At 36.5% G+C, this 21,919-nt stretch overlaps 2 protein-coding genes across 4 annotated transcripts in view; one reads left to right on the plus strand and one right to left on the minus strand.

The window, feature by feature from the left end:
* DNAJC2 (DnaJ heat shock protein family (Hsp40) member C2) overlaps window positions 1-15,340 on the plus strand; it is a 27,942-nt gene extending 12,602 nt beyond the window's left edge. Inside the window, exons 4-18 of one of the 3 annotated variants that reach the window (XM_068550428.1) lie at window positions 187-285; window positions 1,420-1,561; window positions 3,064-3,144; window positions 4,027-4,092; window positions 4,599-4,690; window positions 4,768-4,889; window positions 5,301-5,450; window positions 8,456-8,544; window positions 8,619-8,688; window positions 10,142-10,326; window positions 11,098-11,198; window positions 11,325-11,432; window positions 13,974-14,128; window positions 14,390-14,453; window positions 15,093-15,340. In XM_068550428.1, the coding sequence (XP_068406529.1) occupies window positions 187-285; window positions 1,420-1,561; window positions 3,064-3,144; window positions 4,027-4,092; window positions 4,599-4,690; window positions 4,768-4,889; window positions 5,301-5,450; window positions 8,456-8,544; window positions 8,619-8,688; window positions 10,142-10,326; window positions 11,098-11,198; window positions 11,325-11,432; window positions 13,974-14,128; window positions 14,390-14,453; window positions 15,093-15,130 (1,562 nt within the window). In that variant the 3' untranslated portion in view covers window positions 15,131-15,340. Of the gene's footprint in view, window positions 1-186; window positions 286-1,419; window positions 1,562-3,063; window positions 3,145-4,026; window positions 4,093-4,598; window positions 4,691-4,767; window positions 4,890-5,300; window positions 5,451-8,455; window positions 8,545-8,618; window positions 8,689-10,141; window positions 10,327-11,097; window positions 11,199-11,324; window positions 11,433-13,973; window positions 14,129-14,389; window positions 14,525-15,092 lie in introns of those variants that run through there. The other 2 variants (XM_068550430.1, XM_068550429.1) reach the window with 2 other exon arrangements.
* Window positions 14,513-21,919, minus strand: part of PMPCB (peptidase, mitochondrial processing subunit beta) — a 15,894-nt gene continuing 8,487 nt past the window's right edge. Inside the window, exons 6-13 of the mRNA XM_068550431.1 lie at window positions 21,738-21,817; window positions 19,037-19,149; window positions 18,025-18,168; window positions 16,342-16,502; window positions 15,321-15,406; window positions 15,149-15,237; window positions 14,895-14,970; window positions 14,513-14,805 (exon numbers count right to left, since the gene is read on the minus strand). Of these exons, the coding sequence (XP_068406532.1) occupies window positions 14,741-14,805; window positions 14,895-14,970; window positions 15,149-15,237; window positions 15,321-15,406; window positions 16,342-16,502; window positions 18,025-18,168; window positions 19,037-19,149; window positions 21,738-21,817 (814 nt within the window). The 3' untranslated portion in view covers window positions 14,513-14,740. The remainder of the gene's footprint in view (window positions 14,806-14,894; window positions 14,971-15,148; window positions 15,238-15,320; window positions 15,407-16,341; window positions 16,503-18,024; window positions 18,169-19,036; window positions 19,150-21,737; window positions 21,818-21,919) is intronic.

Consider the following 21,919-nt stretch of genomic DNA (forward strand, 5'->3'; position numbering starts at 1 on the left):
GCCAGTTCTTAAAATAATTATTTCAATTTCTCTGTAATTTCTGTTTAATCAGCATATATTTTACTATAGGAGAAAATATTTTTTAAACGAATACTATGCTATTAGAAATGGCTCTATTTAGCTCATCTTTATTTTTAGCTTTGATGCCTAAAAGGACAAATTATCTCAATCTGACTTATTTTGTAGATAAAGCAATGGTTTTAAAACATCACCCAGACAAACGGAAAGCAGCTGGTGAACCAATAAAAGAAGGAGATAATGACTACTTCACTTGCATAACTAAAGGTAAGAAAATGCGTTAGAGTCAGAAATTTCCCTTAGTGAAGATTATGTATTAATTGCTGGGATTAGGTGTCCTATGTGTATTGTACTTCATTTATACCATAACATTTAAAAACATCTTTAGTTGACATCTGGTTATTTCTGGTAATCTACCCCAGAGCCTCACCGCACAAAGTGAGGCTCTCCTACCCAGCAGCGTCAGCAACGCTGGTAGCTTGTCAGGGATGCAGCAGCTCAGGCCCTGCCCCAGACCTCCTGAATTGGAGTCTGCATTTTAACAAGATTCCCCAGGTGGTTCTTTTGAGACGCGCATCCTAGAGTTAATTCATATACCTGTTATGTTTAATGATGAGAATACTAAGATCTTTTCCCATTTCAGACACTTTGCGGGGCTAAACTGTTCCTCAGACGTTTTGCTTATTTATTTATTTATTTATTTATTATTTATTTATTTATTTATTTATTTTCGTTTTGCTTATTTAAATGAAGAAGTTGATTCTATCCCAGTAAGGGACCTCCCCCAGCCATCAATGGATATTTAAATAGCCATATCCTCATTAAGCAAATTAATAGAGGGAGCCACCATACCTAAATATTTCCTTAAATGTGATTTTACAGTTTGATGCTAATTTTTTAAAAAATTGTATACACACCTTTCAAACTTATTCTTTGTTGGCTCACTCGTACATAGTGCTCAGGATGTCAAAGATCCTTTGATCTTTCACGACCTTGGGATCTAACAGTTAGTTTTCTAGCTATTTCTTTTTCCTCAGTCATGCTTTCCTAAGGGTTGAGTGTTTCTGTACTTACATGGTTTGCCAATTATGCTATTATAATGAAACTGCCCTTATTTTAAAAGCTGGTCGATGACTCCATTGATGAAATTTGATAAATAAACATCAGGATTATTAAAAAAAAAAAAAAAAAAGCGGTTGAGTGTTTATTGTTTTGTCCTTTGCCTTCCAGAAGAGGTACTTAAAGAAGTTCGTAAGTCCAGTTGTATCCAGTGATGCTAGAGCTATTATCTAAATCCTCCCTTCCCCACAAGCACACAAAATTTTTAAATATGAAAAATAACTTTTTAAGAAAAAAAAATGTAGCATTGTGGTGATGTGACCTTATGATTTTTTTCCTCAGCTTATGAAATGTTATCTGATCCAGTGAAAAGACGAGCATTTAACAGTGTAGATCCTACTTTTGATAACTCAGTTCCTTCTAAAAGTGAAGCAAAGGACAATTTCTTTGAAGTGTTTTCCCCAGTGTTTGAAAGGAATTCCAGGTGCGTTAAGGCATCCCCTTGTGATCATAATGCTCTATTGGCTGGCTTTTTTTTTTTTTTTTTTTAGAAAAATGATCTTTAATTGAACTGAATGCAGAGGTTGGTTGTGCTATGATGCTCTGTTGGTTGGCTTCTTGTAGTTCCAAGTTTCTGGTTTTTTCCTCTAGTAATAGCTAGTAACAGTTTTGTGTTTGTCCTCCTCATCCTCTACAATATTGAGCGCCTCTGGTGAACTTACTATACTAATTTATTTTGCTCTCTAAATGGAAGTTCTTCCTTTCCTTAGTGAAATTACAACTCATGGGATGTTTTTCTTTTAAATTTCCTTTGGGGGAACGATGGTTGGCTTTATGTAGTGTGATGCTGATACTTAAGTGACAGTAATTTCCCATTCTTTCCTCCCCCTTTGTTAATGGGTACACTGCTACATTTGGCCCATTATCATTTAGGAAAAGCTTTTGTTCTATTTTTGAGCGTCTGATTATCATAAGGTTCTCTGACAAAGGATGATTTATATTTAAGATTAAAACATATGTAATTTATTTCATTAAAATTAGTTTTTAAGTAGTGTGAACCAATAATCTACATTTTTTGGTTCCATCTGCATTGGAAGGTTTCCTGAGAGTGCCTCTTAGTTGCATATTGGAATCAGCTGGAGAGCTTGAACAGTTCCCCGCTGCCTGGGTTCCACCTGGAGAAATTGTGATTTTAATTTAATTGGTTTGGAATGCCTGTAGGTTTTTTTAATGCTTCCAGGTGATTCTAATGGGCAGCTAAGTTTGAGAAGCACTTTGATTAGCGGTTTGATGCAGACTAATTATTTCCTCCACCTTTTCTCCTCACATGTTTTGTAACAGTGAAGATGGTTAAAAAAAAAAAAATGTATATATATATATATATATATATATATATATATATATATATATAGTGTATTATTTTTTTGTGTGGAATGGTTTCACAGAGTGGAAAAACATGGGTCAGTAGCGAACTCAGGGTCCTTTTAGAGATGGTGGGTGAAGTGCTGAACCTACAAGTCTGACTCTTAGGGGGAAAGTGGTGGCGATTGAGGGGGTGGAAATCTATTCCATCTGTGAGTATTCACATTTTTTAAAAGGCAAGGCCTACCGGTGGCTTCCGTACTGCCTGTTTAGGGGCAGGACTAAGTGAGCTTGAAAAGTGGGGTTAGAGCCTGTTTTTCCTGGCCAGCTTGGCAGCTGCTGCAACCCTGTAATTTACAGACAGAACTGAAGATAACCTGAGGGTTAGAACACTGTTCCATTGTTTTCTCCCCTTCACACCCCCCCCCTCCCCTTGCCCTCCCTTTTATTGCACCTGCATTTTTCAGCACTGCACTGCTGATTTCCCAGTTCCATCTCTTAGTCATGGAGGACATAGGGGAGGGATATTGTAGGGGATTAGTAAAAACTGTTGTTTTTAATAAATTAGCTTGTTGAACTTTTTGTACAAAATGTTTTGAGTTTTTCTTTTTTTCAATATTTCAGATGGTCAAATAAAAAAAATGTCCCTAAACTTGGTGATAGGAATTCATCATTTGAAGACGTAGATGCATTTTATTCTTTCTGGTGAGTGAATACACTGTTTCTCCCATGCTTTCATTTTTTAAGAAGATAAGTATTCAATAAGTGCTCGACTGACTTCTGTAAATTAATTGAGGGATGGGAAAACTGCAGAACCTTCACTGAACAAAAGCACTCTGTTTAGAAATCAAAAAGGTTTTCACAGAATGCTGTATTATCTCCTATGTAATATTTAGGCTTTTATGATTATTTTTTTCAATCTGTTTTCTATTTATCAGATTTCTAGATATCAAGCACACTGTAGCAGTAAAATATGAAAAATAAGGAGTTATTTGAATTCATTAAAAAATAATTTTTCATTTAGCTATTTAAGTACTTGAATATGACGAAGACCATGTTGTCTCTATAACTAATTCATTAATTTTTAATATGCAGTATTCATTTTCCATTTTTATATTATGTGTGCTATATTTTCTCATTAAGTATCTGGTAAATATGAAAACACAAAATCACTGTAAGACAAAAATGACAAAATTTAGCTCTACAAACCAGATAAAGTAACCACTACTAGGTTCCCTTAAAACTTGACAGACTGGTGGAGGTGAAGGCAGGGAAAACTTTATCAAGTCCCAGGCAAGAGAGAAACCTAATATTCAGAAGAGATAGCAGGGAGCTGGGATTTTGTTTAGGGATGATAAGTATTTTAGACTTTCATACCAAATACAATGTCATTTTAAAAAGAAGAAGAAAAAGACTTGGGTATAGTGCTAGTTCAGTATCAAAAGAGAGGGGAGGGATCTATTAAAACAAACTCATCCACTTATCATTAAAGTTTCTTAAAATTATATGCACCTAACTTAATTTTAAAAGGAAGATTTTTTTTTAATTTGTTTTGGCTTGATTTTATTTTATTTCTGTTTATATTAGGTATAATTTTGATTCTTGGAGAGAATTTTCTTATTTAGATGAAGAAGAAAAAGAAAAAGCAGAATGGTATGTATGTAAATCATTAATAAAGGAAGATATTTGTTTGGTTCTTTGGTATTTGTGATGATGTAAAAATATACCACATATATTTTCTTTTGCATTTTCTCTTTGTGTATCCGTTTTAAATGAGTTTTTTGATATTTTGAGATCCTATCTCACAAGTTGCGCTTGATAGTGCCAGATCAATAGTTGGTTATGAAGCTTAAGAAATTGCCAAGGAATGTAACTGTCAATAAAGCTCAAGTCAGCAAATTCTTTTTCTTCTGGTTGCTTAACCAGTTTTATTTTCATTTTCCCTATATGTGTAGGGAAATTCTTTTGACATGAATGTTCCCAAAAAATTAACCAAAAATAATAGTAAGTACTATTACCCTTTAACTAATGTTAATAATGACATAGCATTTTAACCTTTCAAGACATTATTTGCATTGTAGCTAAATTATAAAGTATTACATTTTCCTATCATATCATCCATAAGCAATAGTTTACTTCCAATATTTCCTATTTTACAGTCGTGACGAAAGGAGATGGATTGAAAAGCAGAACAGAGCAACTAGGGCCCAAAGGAAAAAAGAAGAAATGAACAGAATAAGAACATTAGTTGGTAAAGATAATTGATGGTTTTTTTAAAGTTCCTTAATTAAATGTTAGAAATTCAAAAGATTAACTTTTTTCTGGTAGATAATGCATATAGCTGTGATCCAAGGATAAAAAAATTTAAGGAAGAAGAAAAAGCCAAGAAAGAAGCAGAAAAGAAAGCAAAAGCAGAGGCAAAACGGAAGGAGCAAGAAGCTAAAGAGAAAGTAAGATGACATTTGACAAAGTTGGATTTTAAATGTTCATAAAATCTTCAGTCTTCAGAACTATTTTTAAACACTGTAATCTGGCAGTAGAGAATTAGGTGCTACTATGAAAGAATCATGACATTTGGCACAGTTGATAGAACGATCTTCCTTACCAGCAAATTCTTATTGAGCAAAAACATAATGTCATATAAATTTCTTAATACTATACTCACTTGTAATATGTCCTTTTTACATCTCTAATAAATTTTTATAGAACTTTACCATCTGCTTTTCCTTCAGTCTTTGATAAGTTGATGTTTACCTTTGTGTAATTTAAGTTATTAAAAAATTGTATTTTTTGAATAAGATTATAGAGCATTTTGGAATTCTAATTTTCCTATTAAATGATTTTATTTTCCATTATTAAAGCAAAGACAAGCTGAATTAGAAGCTGCTCGGTTAGCAAAGGAAAAAGAAGAAGAGGAAGTTAGACAACAAGCGTTATTGGCAAAGAAGGAAAAAGATATCCAGAAAAAAGCCATTAAGAAGGAAAGGCAAAAACTTCGAAACTCATGCAAGGTACGTCAGACTGTGATTGAACAAGCACTACATACAAGTAAATCAAATTGCTGATTAAGCTTAAAAATATTTCTATACTATGGAAATATAAACTACTGTACACATTTTATCTCAGAATATAAACGTTTTTAAATTCACTTTTTAAAAATTTCACACATGCATATTCAGTATGCAACTCTGATAGGGTTGGTTGTTTTGTTTTGTTTTGTTTTTTAACATAACCACCTTGCCATTTTCAAACCTAAAAAAAAAGTTGTTTATTATTCTAATACTTGTTCCATATTCACATCTTCTTGATTATCTCAATGTCTTTTTATCTAAATAAGATCAAAGATTTCAGCTGTGTGTCTCCTGGTTGTGTCTGTTGCAGGTCCCCTACCATCACCATCTCTCCCCCTTCCCCTGGTTGGAGAAATCAGATTGTTTGTTCTGAAAAAGTGCCACAAATTGGTTTTGACTGGTTGCTTCCTTAATGATGTAAAATTAATTTTTATCAAAGAAAAAGTTATTTAAGAAGTTAAACTTGGGTTGTTTTTAAGGATCTAAAAGCTTTCATTTTTATCTAATTAAAGGGATATCATTCAGTTGAGTACTGGTAGTTTGTGTTCAGATACAGTTTTTACTAAAAAATATTGACTAAAAAACCCCAAAAGTTTTCAAATATAGTTTTGTCCAAGAGATGGTCTTACTTTTTAAACTGGTAAAGTTAGAGGCCAGTATTGTTCCATATCAAATAGCATCGAATGAATAAATTAACGAAATGCCAAGCTATAGTAGAGATTGCCGCACAGTATACTACACCATTGTAGTTAAATTCAGCAAGTATGTAAATGTTTACTGTGTATAGAAGACTCTTTCATGTGACTGTCCAGAGGCTCTAGACACTAGTATGTGTATGGTAATATATGCCATCCTAAACCTTCAGTTAATAAAATTGAAATTAACCTGCCCCATTAGCAGGCTTTGAAAGACATTTAATAAAAATACAAGCACAGGATGTCTCTTCAGGCTTTTGGTAAGTAAGAGGAAAATCTAAATAGAAAAAAATGAAAGATTTTCCTCAGATTTCACCTAGAAAATTATATTGAGAAGAATGCAGTATAGCATAGTTGTTGAGAGCATGGACTCAGCTTTGAAGTAATTTTCCACTTCCCTTGTCCTGGCTCTGGTCCTCAGGAGGTTCCCTCAACCCATTTATGTCTCAGTTTCCTCACCTATACAGTAACTGAAATAATACCTAGAAATAGAGTTGTGAAGATTAAATGAGATCATTCACATGTAGCACTTGTTAGATTTGGCATAATGAGAACTGAATCAACAACTTGAAAAGCTCAGTTAGAAAACAGAAAACTTGAATAGTTCTTAGAGATGGTGCCTAAGTGAGGGTTAAAGTTCTGGCCTTTGGTAACTTATTATAGCTCCTTTCCAGCATGAGTTCATTTATTCATTCATCAAATATCTGATGAGCACTTAACTGTGTGTCAAGCAGTTATAATTGATGTTGATACTATGATGACACCATCTTTGCCTTCAAGAATCTGCTGGTTAACGACGGAGAATGACAAGAAAACAGGCCAGTGAAACACTTTAAGATGGGTACTAGGACAAGAAGGTACCGAACAGGTGGTCAAGGAAGGCTTTCTGGATCTAGTGGGATTCAGCCAGGTGAAGCAGTGCGTGTATGGGATTAGAGATGAGAGAGATCAGGGAGCATTGAGAGAGTGTAGAGATCCAGAAAAGTGAGGTTTAATGAGCCAGAGGAAGGAAGGGCCAGGTCTTGAAGAGCATTATATATCTTGCTACCTTAAAAGTGACTCTGACCCTGAGTCACTTTTGCTCAGGATGCTGAGAGAACACTAGAGGCAGAGACAAATTGAGTCTTTTGTGTAATCCGGGTGAGAGCATGGGCCTTGAACTAGAAGAGATGGTGGGAATAGAAGAAGGCAGATTAAATGAACCAACATTTAGGAGGTAAGATTGGCTGTTGCCTGTTGGGTATTGATTATATGTTGGAGGTGGAAGAGGAGAAGTAAGGGTTAATACATGTCCTGGTTTCTTGCATGGAATACTGGATGGGTGATGGCATTATTCAGTGAAATACAGAAGAGGAAAAGGCTAGGGAAGAATGATTTCAGTTTAGGGCATGTTGAGTGCATTGAGATACTCAGATGAAGATACTCAGTAGGTGACTTTACTTTGATGTACAAGTCTGGAGTTGAGTGGGATCATCACAGAGTCATCTACATCTCAATGGCAAGTAGTGGAGATCCCCCGGGGAGAGTATAGAGCAAGGAGGGTGGAGATGGACACTGGAAAACACCAATACTTAAGGCACTGACAGAGGAAGTGGAGCCTGAGGAGTGACCCAAGCAGGTAGGAAGAAAATCAGTAAGGCTTTTGGAAGCCGAGGGAAGTGTCACAGTAAAAGAAGCATTGGAACCTTAGCACCAGATTGCATCGATTAAGGAAGCAAGGAAAAGTGAAGAATGAGAGATGGGTCAGCAGCAGCTTAAAGAAGCATGAGAAGTACTGATACTTTCCAATGTCTTGTTCATCCAGGCACATCACAATATTCCATTCTAAGCATCATCTCTAGTTATATCAGGTTTTGCTGAACTTCCCGTTTCTTAACACACTGTCTTTTTTACAGTTTGGCACACACTAAATAGAACAGGCATTTTAGAAAGGGATTTTAATTTGATATCATATAGAATTTCTTGATTCTTCAGTGGTTGTGTGAGGAATCATTGTTTTATATCATCCAGAGGCCTTCTGCACCATCACCTTGCTTCTGTTTTGCGCCTCCATCCGTTTAGTAATGCCTCTTTACCGCTGGCTGGCCAGGGAAAGCCTTGCACGGTGCCCGGGGAATGTGCTTGTCGGTGGCCAGGAGGCCATACAGTCAACTTAAGAACCTCAAGGACTTCATGCTCGGTAGTTGTGTTTATGGATGTACTCTTGAGTGCCAGTAGAGATGATGAAAATGTTTGTGTTCATACTTCTAGACCTGGAATCACTTTTCTGACAATGAGGCAGAACGTGTTAAAATGATGGAGGAAGTGGAAAAACTTTGTGATCGGCTTGAACTAGCGAGGTATAACTGTAGAGCTGCTGTTGAAGTCTTCTTTTGGGCTTAGGATGAAGTTTCATCCCCTTTTTTCCTTTAAGTTTACAGTGCTTGAATGAAACACTCACATCGTCTACAAAAGAAGTAGGAAAGGCTGCTCTGGAGAAACAGGTAATAGAAGAACACATCACTTCTACCTGTATTTAGCATTTAATTCTGCTTCAGTATTGCTTTCGCCTCAGTGTTTCCCCACGTAACATGTAAGTTACTATAGGGGCAAAGAGTGTCTCATTTCTCTTTGGGTTGACTTAAATTGGATTTAAGTGTGTATAGTTGTTACCATATATAGTTTGATTTGTGGTTATCTAGCACATTAATCATAGATTTTTCAGAATCACTGTTAGAAAAAAATCATTGTGTTGACTATTCCTTGAGCATTTTTGTTGGATAATAACATTTAGAACCAAAAGAGATTTTTATTCTGTCTAGTCTACACCTTTTATTTTACAGATGAGGAAACAGGCCCAGAAATTCAATTCAGTGCAACAAGTGTTAGTACCTACCGTATATAGCCCCATGCCTAGGTGATTTGGAGAAAAGCCTAATGCTATTGCTGCCACAAAGGAGTTCAGGAACAGTTATGCTAAAGAGAAAAGGCCTAAGGACCAGAAGATGGAGGGCCCCCAGTAAATGCTGTAGGTTAGAGAGGAAGTGCCAACACCAGGTTGGAGTGGTCAGGGAGGCTTAGTGAAGGGTTTGAGCCAGTTTTGAAGGACGACAGTGTTAAATGAAGGTCAGGGGAGCAGCGTAAAATACAGGTAGGAGTAGAAAGTGAGGGGGAGAAGAAGCGGGAGATTAAGTTGGTTAAGAAGATTAGAGCCAAATTAAGCGGGTTTTGAATACCAAGATGACCAGTTTCCATGACCACAGATCTTTGAGTAGCACAGGGTTAACATTGTGCTGTTAATCTGGCATTTGCAGACAAGAGGCATCGGATGAGTGTAAGGGACTAGTGTAAGAATCTCACTGGAAGGACTTGGACTGTGAGAGATAATGGGAGTCCCTGAAATCTTTGGGACCTGGTGACTGGTGCTAAGGGACTGAAGTGGGGAAGTGAGTCAGAGATGACTCCAAGATAGCAACTGACACAGCAACAACATCAAGTAAAGATTTTTTTTTTCCACTTGTGCATGTTTCAAGGTACACTGGAAGTGACAGTGTAAAAGGTAGAACTTCAAGATAAACCAAAGGCCACTTTGCTGTGCTTTTACCTTTTTGTAGAGAGTAAATGACATTATCTGTGAAAGAGTGGGTATAAGCTTTGAAATGGCCTTGTGGGTGAATAACCCACTGACTGTAGACTTGTCAAGTAGTGTCCAAGGCAAATAGAGATCATATGATAGGAATATAGGGTAGGTCAGGCCAAGGCTGGTTCTTGTTCCGCAAGCAGAGATATGCAGCCTGGAAGCCAGAGTGAAAAGGCTGATTGTGGTTTTGGGGTTGGCCTGGGGGAGTGTAGGGTCCTTGCCTGGATGATGCCGAGGGTCGAGAACCACAAGCCAGCAAGGGAGTGTAGAGTAGTAAGATGCTTTAAGTCCCTGACTTACCTATGATATTTGTGTAGATAGAAGAAATAAATGAGCAAATTAGAAAAGAGAAAGAGGAAGCTGAGGCTCGTATGCGACAAGCATCTAAGAATGCAGAGAAGTCAACTGGCGGAGGTGGAAATGGCAGTAAACACTGGTCAGAAGATGATCTGCAATTACTAATTAAAGCTGTGAATCTCTTCCCTGCTGGAACAAATTCAAGGTATTGGTTCTAATGAAACTTCTCTTCAACACATACTGGAGCCTAGGGATAATGTAGACATCCAACTAGCAGCACGTTACAGCAAACTTCCAGAGATGTGCTTGGATCTAGACACTAAATTCTGTGCAGAGAAAAGTGTGAAAAGCAGAGTGCATTTTGAACCTGCTAGTCTTAGCAGCTTATACCAACACACATATGTATATCCATATATACAGCAGGATGCTTCATCAATTTCTCAGGAAATTAGGGATCGTAAGACATAAACCTTGACTCTCATGTTGGCTTATTCCATTGTGGCTTACACTAGGCACTAGGTTTTGTGCTCCATAGTTTCTCTTTCAGTCTTAATCCTTCTTTGTTGCTTCCAACCTCAAACTGGAGCTCACTGCAGAGTCTGAGCTGAGAACTCAAAGAAACCTTTGAGATCCAGCCTCCCTTATTCTGTACATGAGGAAACTAAGGTTCTGTTTTCAGAATGATCTGTCTCCTTAAGTATGTGTCCAAATGGCAGTATACACAAATGTGTGCTTTTATTTCTGTTGATTTTTACACAGAATCAGTAAGGTTTTGTACAAACTTGAAACCAAGATTATACACAGTTGATTTAAACATATGAAAAGCAAAAACCATAGTCCAGGCAATAGTAATAATTAGACCACCAATCTAGAGCTAATTCTTTAGATATTATAGCTAACCCTTCTGCATTAAAAATGTGGGATCATTCTGGGTTTTGTTTGGGGTTTTTCGTTATTTTTGTATCGGTTGCTCTAGATGGGAAGTTATTGCTAATTACATGAACATACATTCTTCTTCTGGAGTCAAGAGAACCGCCAAAGATGTTATTGGCAAAGCAAAGAGTCTTCAAAAACTTGGTGAGTTAGTTTTGCCAAATCAATTTTTTGCTACCTTGAATACATATTTTAAAAATAATCTATGCAATTTAATGAAAGACTAAATAAGATGATCTGTATTATATTAAAGTTTTTTCCCCTTCTCAGACCCTCATCAAAAAGATGACATAAACAAAAAGGCTTTTGATAAGTTTAAAAAAGAACATGGCGTGGTGTGTCAAGCAGACAATGCAACACCTTCAGAACGATTTGAAGGTAATGAAATTTTATTTTTCTATGAGTAGAAAATGCTAACCATGTGTCTGTGTGAGCGTATACAAGATCTAGGGTCTACATTCAGAATGATTGGAATAGAAAGCATTTAGCAGACTGAAAGGTATAAAGCAGATGTTTTCAGGACAGATTTACTTCAGCACCACTGAGAATTACAGTTCTTCCATTTCATATGCCATGAGGGGAGGGGTTGTGTTAGTTTTGTTCACCGCATTTTACAAATCAGTATTAAAGGATATTGGGACAATTGAAATTTGAATAAGGTCTGTAGATGAGATAATTTTTTATCAAGGTTGATTTCCTGATTTTGAAAAATACACTATATATAAGGAAAGGTCCTTGTTTTTAAGCGAAGACAGGAGTAAAGGGGCAGCATGCCTGCAACTTACGTGGTTCAGAACGAGTTAGTTATACAGACACAATTTGTTGTGCTGACATGTCTTGGGTGTTCTAGTTAATTCGATTACTCTGGACCAGTATGTTTCAAATGCAAATTATGACTCAGAAGTGGGTCATGAAATCAGTTTAATGGGTCTTGAATAGAAAATATCAGAGAGCATTACACCTATTATGTTAAGTGGGTATTTGTGAAACTTATGTTCATGTGTGTAAGTGTCTGGGGTGTGACATTTTTTTCCTTACTGTGAGTTGCTGACAAAAGTTTGAAAAGTTCTCTTTCACTACATGCATTTGTGAGCCACCAGTCCTTTTCTCCCTAAACTAAGCTAATCTTGGATATGCTTTCCAGATCACAGTGCCAAATGTATGTTTTGGGATTAACGGACAGCCTTGACTTTTCATGATGACCTGTCCCTGTCTTAACAGTCCCACTTTTCCTGTACTCTTGGTCTGGTTCATTATCCCAAAATTTCAATTTGAAAATATTAGGGGAAAAAAATCATTCTGCATTTGCAAGTTGCATTTGCAAAATCGGGTGACTTTTGTCTAGGCTGGGCATTATTTTGGCTCTTTTAAGAAAGATAAGTAACAAAGTGGAAATTTCAGAAGGAGATAATTCTCTTGCCCCTTATGCCGTCCACAAAAATCAGACACGTTCAGATATTACTGCGTTATTCTCAGCCCCTTCTTGTGGGACTAGTTTCCGTGCTTGAGGCAGACACTGATGGTTGTGCTTTCTGGCAGATGGGTGACCCTGTGAGGGCAGGAGTGATATGGTACTTGGGCCTGACTCCTTTACCTCTTTTTATGGATTTAATGGGCAGGTCCCTCTCTCTTCAACTGCTCCAGTAAATAGCAAGCTGGCCGCATTTTTTGGAATAGTGATTTCTCATAGGAATTTTACATGTTTCATTCATTTTGGTATTGTGAAGTCCCTGGATAATAACAGCAGATAATAAGTAGCAGATAATAATTATATGTCAGTTCCATCTTTTTTCCAAGAGAGAGGAAATGAATTAAATCAATGGTGTTAAATGGGGCTTCAAACTAATAAAAGGAAATTCCACTAAGGGGTTCCTGGAATTTAAAAGCTGATTTTAAAAGCTGATTTCAAAAAAAGCTTCAGTCTTTAATCTGTCTTCAAATAAGAGTTCTCTGCCTTGTTCTAAGGTGTGTTGTTTTCCAACTTGTTCACTGTGTCTGTGAGTGTGTTTTTAATTGGAAAATAACTTAGATTTCTAGGCTTTACTTTGTACCTGATCTCACAGGATACAATTTCAAGAGGTAGTCTCACTACTGGTAGGATAGGTGCCACTGTGTTTTCACTGCATGATCTGAAATAACTAAGCTGTCAGTAATCCATTAACTTAGAATAACCAAATCAGCTTTTTAACCATTTTAACATTTTCATTTTCCTACAGAAGTGGGATGTGTACTTCTTACATCCTTAGGAAGGAATATGTTTGTTTCTGATACATGTATGAGGTGTTCTATCAAACATAAAGGTCTGGTTTAGTAGAGATGTACAGCGTAGGCTCCACAAGATTTTAGTGGACGTGGTGACAGTGCCACACTGGAAATGGAATCTAATCTCACCGTGGCTCTACAGCATTGAAACCATGGGAGCTTGGCTTAGCTTCGTTAAACTTGTTTCTTCCAGTGTAAAACGAGAATGGTTTCCAGGCTCTCATCGAGCTAAAAGTTTCTAAGTAGGAGGCAGCTCTTTTCCCTATGCTATAAGGAACTAGATTTATCAGAAATCTTAAATGATTTGTGATTGTGGTTTTGAACCCAAACAGTTCAACTGTGTATGTTAAATCTGATCTTTTTTTAAAAAGTCTGGTGAATATAAGATTAGATTGTGATAGACCAGAAATACAAAGCATATTGTGCTTTAAAAAAGTCTCATATTTTTCTGGGATGTGAGCTATCTAAAGTTTTTTCCCTGATTAATACCTAGAGGTATATATGTGCATCTGATTTGGTCTGTTCAAGATTGCACATCACAGATTCAAATGGGCACTTACCAAGATGTGTACCAAAAGACTCATCTGGGAAGGTGTTCCAGGACAGTTTTCTATCAATTAGGATAAAATTTTCCAAACAAAATTTTTTCTTAAACAGGTCCATGCACAGATTTCACCCCTTGGACAACAGAAGAACAGAAGCTTTTGGAACAAGCTTTGAAAACGTACCCAGTAAATACACCTGAAAGATGGGAAAAAATAGCAGAAGCAGTGCCTGGCAGGACAAAGAAGGACTGCATGAAACGATATAAGGTTGTAGATCTTTAGTGTATAGATTCCATTATCATTTAAATTATGTTTTTATGCTTATTCAATACCACAGTAGTCGTGGGGCCAATATTAGAAATAACCAACCTTAGAAACTTTCCAGCTCTGGCAGTTACTAGAGAAAATCAACCTCTTCAGTATAGATTTATCCCAGTTTGGATGTTTTACATACTTATACCAAACACTAGAAATGTCCGCAAATTCTGACAACTTCTTGGTGTAAGTAACATCTTTCTCCCTTCCTAGGAACTTGTCGAAATGGTGAAAGCAAAGAAAGCTGCTCAAGAGCAAGTGCTGAATGCAAGTAGAGGCAAGAAATGACTTATGACAATCTTTGTTGTGTGTGCATTTTTATAATAAAACTAAAAATACTGTACAAAATTTTATTCTTAAAACTATACTTAAAGTGTGTTGTTCCAGTATAATTTCTCAGAGCTCAGAGATCTACCATTCATTGTGGTGGTCTTATTCTTTCAAAGTCTGAGATAGTATTTCATTCATATTTACCAGTATAGATGTTCATTTTTTTTTTCTTTAGGACTTGCAGGCCTCGGTTTTATAAATATATATGTTCAAAATATGTTTATTAGGAGCATTTTAATCATGAAGCCAGCACATGTTACTGCAAATCTGGTTAAAATCTGGTAGCTGCTCAATGGGACCTAAGGATTAAAAGAAAAGACAGTTAAAACTAAATAGAAGGAAGGTCCTTAGCCAACTTTCTGCATAGGAGAAAAGGAGCCAGGCTTACCAACAGCAGCAACAGCTGGACTCTTATCATAAATATATTTGGTACACACTTCTCGAATTACCTCAGCATTTACAGCCTGAAAAATTGAAGACACAAGCATTCAGAGCTTTTTGTAGTAGTGAAGACATTCTATACCTGGGACGTTTTAGAGCTAGAGCTAAAGCAAGATTTATGATGCGTACGTATCTCTATCTCCAGGTGTTGTAACAAGCATCATTTTACACAAGACCCAATAGTATCTAAGGACGGCTTACATCAATTCTTGCTTCAAGCTCAGGGATGGGAATTCTTCGATTATAGCATAACATTTGCCTACCAATATCTTCACAGATGGGAGTGGAACCTGTTTTAAAGAAAAGGGGAAACTAAGTACTGGAACGTAAGTCAACCATATGAAAATAGGACTTATGTCTTTAATTCTTTTACCATCAAGTTGCAGCAACATGTTTGTTTTCAGAAGATTCTTGGCTCGTGCAACTTCACTTTCAGTGACACTTGTACAGAGTCGCATCCTAAAAACCATTTGGAAAAATCAAATGTCAAAGTAGTTTGAAAATGTTATGCGTTTCATGAGTTAATGACCTAAAGAAAGAAAGGATGCTATATTCTATGTATTACACCACAATGTACCAGTGATTATGATTTCAGTTTAGTAAAAAGTTGAAATTACTAATGATCCCAACAGTTAAGCAAATGTTAAAATATTACTGATTATTTTCCTGGTAGTGTTAATTTCTCAAAAACGATATGGTTAGCAGAGATTCAATACAATATAAAAATAGGCTGACCACATTTTGAGAAATGCTACAGTCATTTTGAAAATTCATGAATCCCCATCTGATAGGATCTGACTTGCTAGGGGATAGATAGGTCAGTGGGTCATTGGTTTCTCAAAAGAATCCAGTTGAGTCTAACTTAAACCTAATAATTAATGATTACACTCCAACTAGACTTAGAGAGATGTAAGCCATTTAAGAATGGTGAAGGGAAAGGGACCAGAGCTAAATAAAAGTTTTCCAAGAAGCTTTGGGCCCTTCTGCCCGTCTCAAGGTACTAGTTTTCACTAAAACACTACATTTTTCTTTTAGCAATGGCAACTTCAGGTTCATTTTCATAACACAGCCTTTCCAAGCCAGGTAACTTTTAGAAGTATTTCCTAGAATTCTAGTTGGCATTTAAACATTTTTAACTTTTAAGATCTTCTTTCTGAAGTAATCTGCTTCTTAATGATTGATTAAGAATTTTCTATAGTATAAATCAGCTTCACATGAGACTTAGAAGAAACATCTGTGATCTTTAAAAACACGGCAGTAACTGCTACTACTTAAGTCTTGTTCTCTTAATAAAATGCTAATAACATCACCATAAAAAATTAATCAGCATCAACAGTGTAAAAAGAAACTAGTCTAAAGTGGGAATTCTAAGCATGATTTAAATTTTTTCTCACCATTCTTTTTGAACAACATGTAGCATGTCTGCAACAGTGGCTGGTTCACAAACCATATAGATTCCCCATAATCCTGTATCTGTGTAGGAAGTGTTGAAAGACTGGAAGCTATGGCAGAGGTTGCCATGACAGGTGAGCTGGGCCAGCTTGCTAGATAAATTCTGTAAGGAAAAAAAACCGTCCAAGAGAACTGTAGGTATAGGTGTCCAAATTACCAGAAAGAAAAATGAGATGTGAAAATCGTGACTGCCTTAAAAGGCTGAGTTTCTCAGTTTTATCCAGCAGTATCTCAATAATAAAGCTAAAATTCACTGAAACTAAGAATTATAGTAATCTCACCAGCCCAATGCATCATCCCCAGAGAAATTCATAATGTTAAAGCAGTGAATCCTTGTAATTAATTTAGTAGCTGCACCCACTTCTAAAGTAATACATTTTGATGGACCTAGAGATTATCATATTAAGTGAAGTCAGTGATATCACTTACATGTGGAATCTAAAAAAAAAAAAAAAAGATACAAATGAACTTATTTACAAAACAGAAACAGACTCACAGACTTTGAAAACAAACTCATGGTTACCAAAGGGGAAACGTGGTTGGGGGAGGGATAAATTAGGAGTTTGGGATTAACATATACACACTACTGTGTATAAAATAATCAGCAAGGAACCTACTGTATAGAACAGGGAACTCTACTCAATATTCTGTAATAACCTAAATGGGAAAAGAATCTGAAAAAGAATGGATATATATGTGTATATATAACTGAATCACTTAGCTGTACACGTGAAACTAACACAACACTGTAAATCAACTATACTCCAATATAAAATAAAAATTAAAATTAAAAAAAGGGAAAAATCCAATCAGGCCAAAGCTGTCCCTAAAATTAAAAATGGGTTGACCTCACATGTTGAAGTTCAGGCATGTTCACAGGGTCCCTTGGTCAATCCAGCCCAGCATTCCACTTCTAGCAGTGATTGATGTGAGATATGGTTATGACTTCTAATTCTGTGTTCCAGCTTTGTTTAATAATCATTTATAACCATATCAACCAAAAAATTGAATAACCCATGCCAATATGCTTTGTGAACAACAAGAAAAATTTAAAATAATTAGCTATTATCAACCCAATTTGTAGAGCTTTTGGCTGTTTGCTTAAAAAACTGAAATTATATTGCATGTGAAGCCTAAGATACTTGTATGAAATGTATTTTGTCAAAATCTTTGAGTACAAATATATACACTTTGTATTTTGAAGTAATTTCAGACTACAGACTAGTAACATAAATAGTACAAAGAATTCCCTTTATCCAAATTCCTTAACACCTGTTACTTTACCATTTTTTTTTTTGCTTTATCATTCTCTTTAACATATTTTTCAATTGTTTGAGAGTACAGTGCAGATATCCTTTTTACCCCTGAATACTTTTAATGTGCACTTCTGAAAAACAAGGAAATTAACCTCAGTACAATTATTAAAATTAGGCTATTAACACTGATATGTTACTATTAACAAATCCTTCTATCCTTATTCAAAATCTGCCAATATGGCAAAAGAAAAAAATTGTTTTTTTCTGGCCCAGGATGCAATCCAGGATCAGTTTATATTTTAAGTCAAAATTCATAGTACAGTTTCATCTTCTCATTTATTATGGAAATTTACTTTTAAAATCACTTACCATTCCTCCTCCAAAAGAGCGATCCCAGTTGCCAATCAGTGTGTTTGCAACCATGAGACAGATTGTATCTGGATGTGCCCAACCAACAGCTTCAACAGCTATTGCAAGATGTGCCAAAGGCATCTTGTCATCCCTTACTCGAATCTAGTTAGGATAAAGGATACAAAGCTCTAGTTAAGTTTACCACTATATAACATGCTTAACAAGAAACAAACTCACCAGCTCCATTAACTGCAAGGTTAAAATGCTCACCATGACACTCCTTTGTTTTTTAAACAATTAGGCCTCATTACACTGTATAGTCTAGTCCAGAAGAATTTCACCAAAAGATCTCCAACTGAAATAGTCCAGACACAGCCACCAGATAATAACCTGGTCAACAAGCGTTGCATTATTTCACTGGTAGAAATAATCTTTTGTCAGTCTGAATTTTTCTGACTCTCTAAATTTAAGCTAATCTTGCCATAACAGGCTTCTTTCTGTACTGCCAATGCTACAGTCTTACGCAACTGCCAACATCAGGCTTCTCTCCAGACACAACTATATGAGCGTCATCCCTAATGTGGCAAACTAAGCTTCTAATGAGGCTTAAAGATACAGCTGACACGTAGCAGGTTCTCTACAAGTTCTGGCTTTAACAGCTACCCCCCAGAAAGGTACTGTGGGCAGAACTTAGCCAAGAATAAACCTGATTAAAAGTCAAAATTTGGGATGTTTTTAAAATAAAAGATTACTTTTATGCCCTACAATAGGAAAATGGGCATGGTATCAAAGAAAAAGCACAAAAAGACCAAATTATATTTTCCTTAAAACCTTACTTCCTTAGGAAAGAAAAATAGGTGGTTAAATATATGGAACAGGAAAGAATATAAACAACTGAGTCCATCCTCGGTTGGACTCCTTTGGCTTCTTCCATTTTACTGTTAGAAACAGGCACATTTGCTACACACATTCATAAATACAACACAAGAAACCCAAAGGGTTAAACACTAGCTTAGGAGGCTTGCCCTACCTCACTTCCTGTGAATTTGCAGGGAGGCAGAGCTGGTATTTCTCCTTTGTGTGTGGACAAAGAGTCACCAAAATGAAACTTTGCTAACTCAAGCAGTTCATCATGGGAAACTCCTAAATTGAAGAAAAATATGTTATATATCCAGTAGCAGTGCAATGTAAAGCACACAATGAACTGCCAATACTTCTGTTTACAATAAGCTCAAGGTGGTATAATGTGATATAGGTTACACATGGACTGCTTGCTCTGACTAAAAGCCTTTTCAAGAGTAAGCTCACAGAGCACGCTTTTTCCCTGGTTATAAGGCTTGGGGCTGCACACCTTTCTCATTCTGAAGAACAATCACAGTTTTCATAACATACCAATGGATTCACAGATAAGGATAATAAGATAGCTTGAAAATACCATTTTCCATACAGAATCGTGTTATATTAAATAAAAGTCCTAGAATGCAAACTAGCAAGGAAAAGTCACTTTTCAATAAATTTTTTAAAGTAGAAAAGAATATATCATTTAAAGAAAGCCGGATACAAGATATGCTTCATTCTCTGTCCTCTGCTATCAAAATTCAGGAACAAAATAACCTCATATAAATTTCTGAATAAATTCATAGCTATTCAAACACTCACTACTTGCCATCCGAAACTTAAGAATTACTTAGATTCTATATCCCTTATTTTCTGAACTTGGGATCCAAACAGATTCAGTCAGTGAAAGATACCTAAACTTACAAGACAAATTTAAACATGGGTAAGTGCCTTAAAAAATATCACCACAAGATTTTTTTTTAATGAAACATTCCATTAGAACATAAAAGCACAACTTACACCCATATTTTCCAAACAAATCTCTGGTATAAAGCAAGACAGTGAATGATTACACACGTTTTCACAATCACTATGTAGGAGAGCCGCCTTGGATATCAATCCAGGGGGTGACAAAACAATAGGAAGACCCTGGTGGTACAAGGATGACAAGCAGAGGGTGTAGAACCATGAACATGCACACAGTTCTCAGCAATTAACAACCACTTCCACTGTTTTACTACCTTCACCTATAGCCCTCCTGGTTGGATGTTCCAGATATTCAGCTCCTGCCCCAGCACCACCTCTGCTTACCTCTATCCAAAAGGCGGAGGAGTCGGTAAATTTTATTTTTTTAAATGAAGTTAGGTCTGGCCTATTTCACTGACGTTAAGATGCCACTGCTGATAAGAAACATCACTTATGTACCAATAAGACAAAATGCTAATTAATCTAGGATAGGCCATTAATTAATTGTAAGATATCCCAACTCTGGTGATGTCAAAATGAACCAATGAACTATGATAAAACCCATTGCATCCATTTGCCACCAACAATGGCAGAGACATCCCAGACAGCTTAGCTGCTGAGGCCCCATCCAACCAGTAGTGTTCCCCTTTCCAAGGCAGTTTCAATTGTTGAACCCCAGTCAGCACCAGCCATTTTAGAAACAATGTTACTAACTCAAGATAACTTCAGAGCACACTTATCTGCCACACAAAGGTAACATGTTTTAAGATATTTAACCCTCATTTTCATCTTCTCCATTATTCCCAAGTAATGAGCTCAAAGTCTATCCAGGTCAACTAGAATTTTTATTGTCATTTCTAAAGAGAGAAAAATTAAATTTACACAAAAGAACATTCCATGTATCTTCACTTTGTCCTAAAAAGAGAAAGAGAACACAAAACTGGAAACCAATAAAATGTACAATTTGCCTAAATTCAGACTACCAGGAAATCTAGCAAAATCTAATGTGAATTTTCTTTCATTCACTGGCTTCAAACATGTTCTCACAAGGAAGCCTTGTCCTGATGCCACTTGCATGTTCAGATTCCCATTAAATATTCTCCTAACCCCCTATATACTTCCCCTTCTCAGTAACTAGCAGATGTTACTGAAAGAACGAACAAATCAAAGAATGAATTAACAACATAACATACTCATACCATGCCTGACCAAGGATGAAGCTGGTTCTCAAGAAGTAATTTAAAATCTCAAGAGATTCCCAAACCATAGAACACCATCTTCCAAGTGTCATTATCTCCCAGATCACTCATTTGCCCTTTTCTTACAAATAAATTCCATTATGTGTGCACACTTATATATTGGAGGGTCACTAAGTTTTCCCATTGAAAAACTCTACTGGGCTTCCCTGGTGGCCAGTGGTTAAGAATCCGCCTGCCAACGCAGGGGACACGGGTTTGCGCCCTGGTCTGGGAAGATCCCATATGCTGCAGAGCAACTAAGCCCATGTGCCACAACTGCTGAGCCGGCGCTCTAGAGCCCGCGAGCCACAACTACTGAGCCCATGTGCCACAACTACTGAAGCCCGTGTTCCTAGAGCCCATGCTCCGCAACAAGAGAAGCCACCGCAATGAGAAGCCTGTACACCACAACGAAGAGTGGCCCCCGCTCACCGCAATGAGAGGAAGCCTGCGTGCAGCAACGAAGACCCAACACAGCCAAAACTAAATAAAAACTAAAAGAAAAGAAAAGAAAAACTCTACTAAAGAGAAGACAGAGGAAAAGTCTGGTTCCAGGGCTCCACATTGCCCTTACCCAGCACATTTAACAATCTGCTCTCTAAATAAAAACCCTAAAGACCTTTCCCAATAGGATCAAACTGATAAGCACATCACTCTGTGTTTAAAACAGTCACAGAAATTTAAACTAACCTCCAGCAGCAGCGAGTACTATTCTTGGCCCCTTATAATGTGTGGTTATATAATCCACTAAGTCCTTACGATTTATAGATCTGTAAATGGAGTAAAAAAAGCAATATTAAAAGGAAATTTAAAAGCACAGATCCTCACATAATATACCTGAAATTAAATTGGACCTTAAAGGTATTCTAAGT

The sequence above is a fragment of the Eschrichtius robustus genome, chromosome 8 (assembly GCF_028021215.1).
Source record: "Eschrichtius robustus isolate mEscRob2 chromosome 8, mEscRob2.pri, whole genome shotgun sequence".
Lineage (NCBI taxonomy): Eukaryota > Metazoa > Chordata > Mammalia > Artiodactyla > Eschrichtiidae > Eschrichtius > Eschrichtius robustus.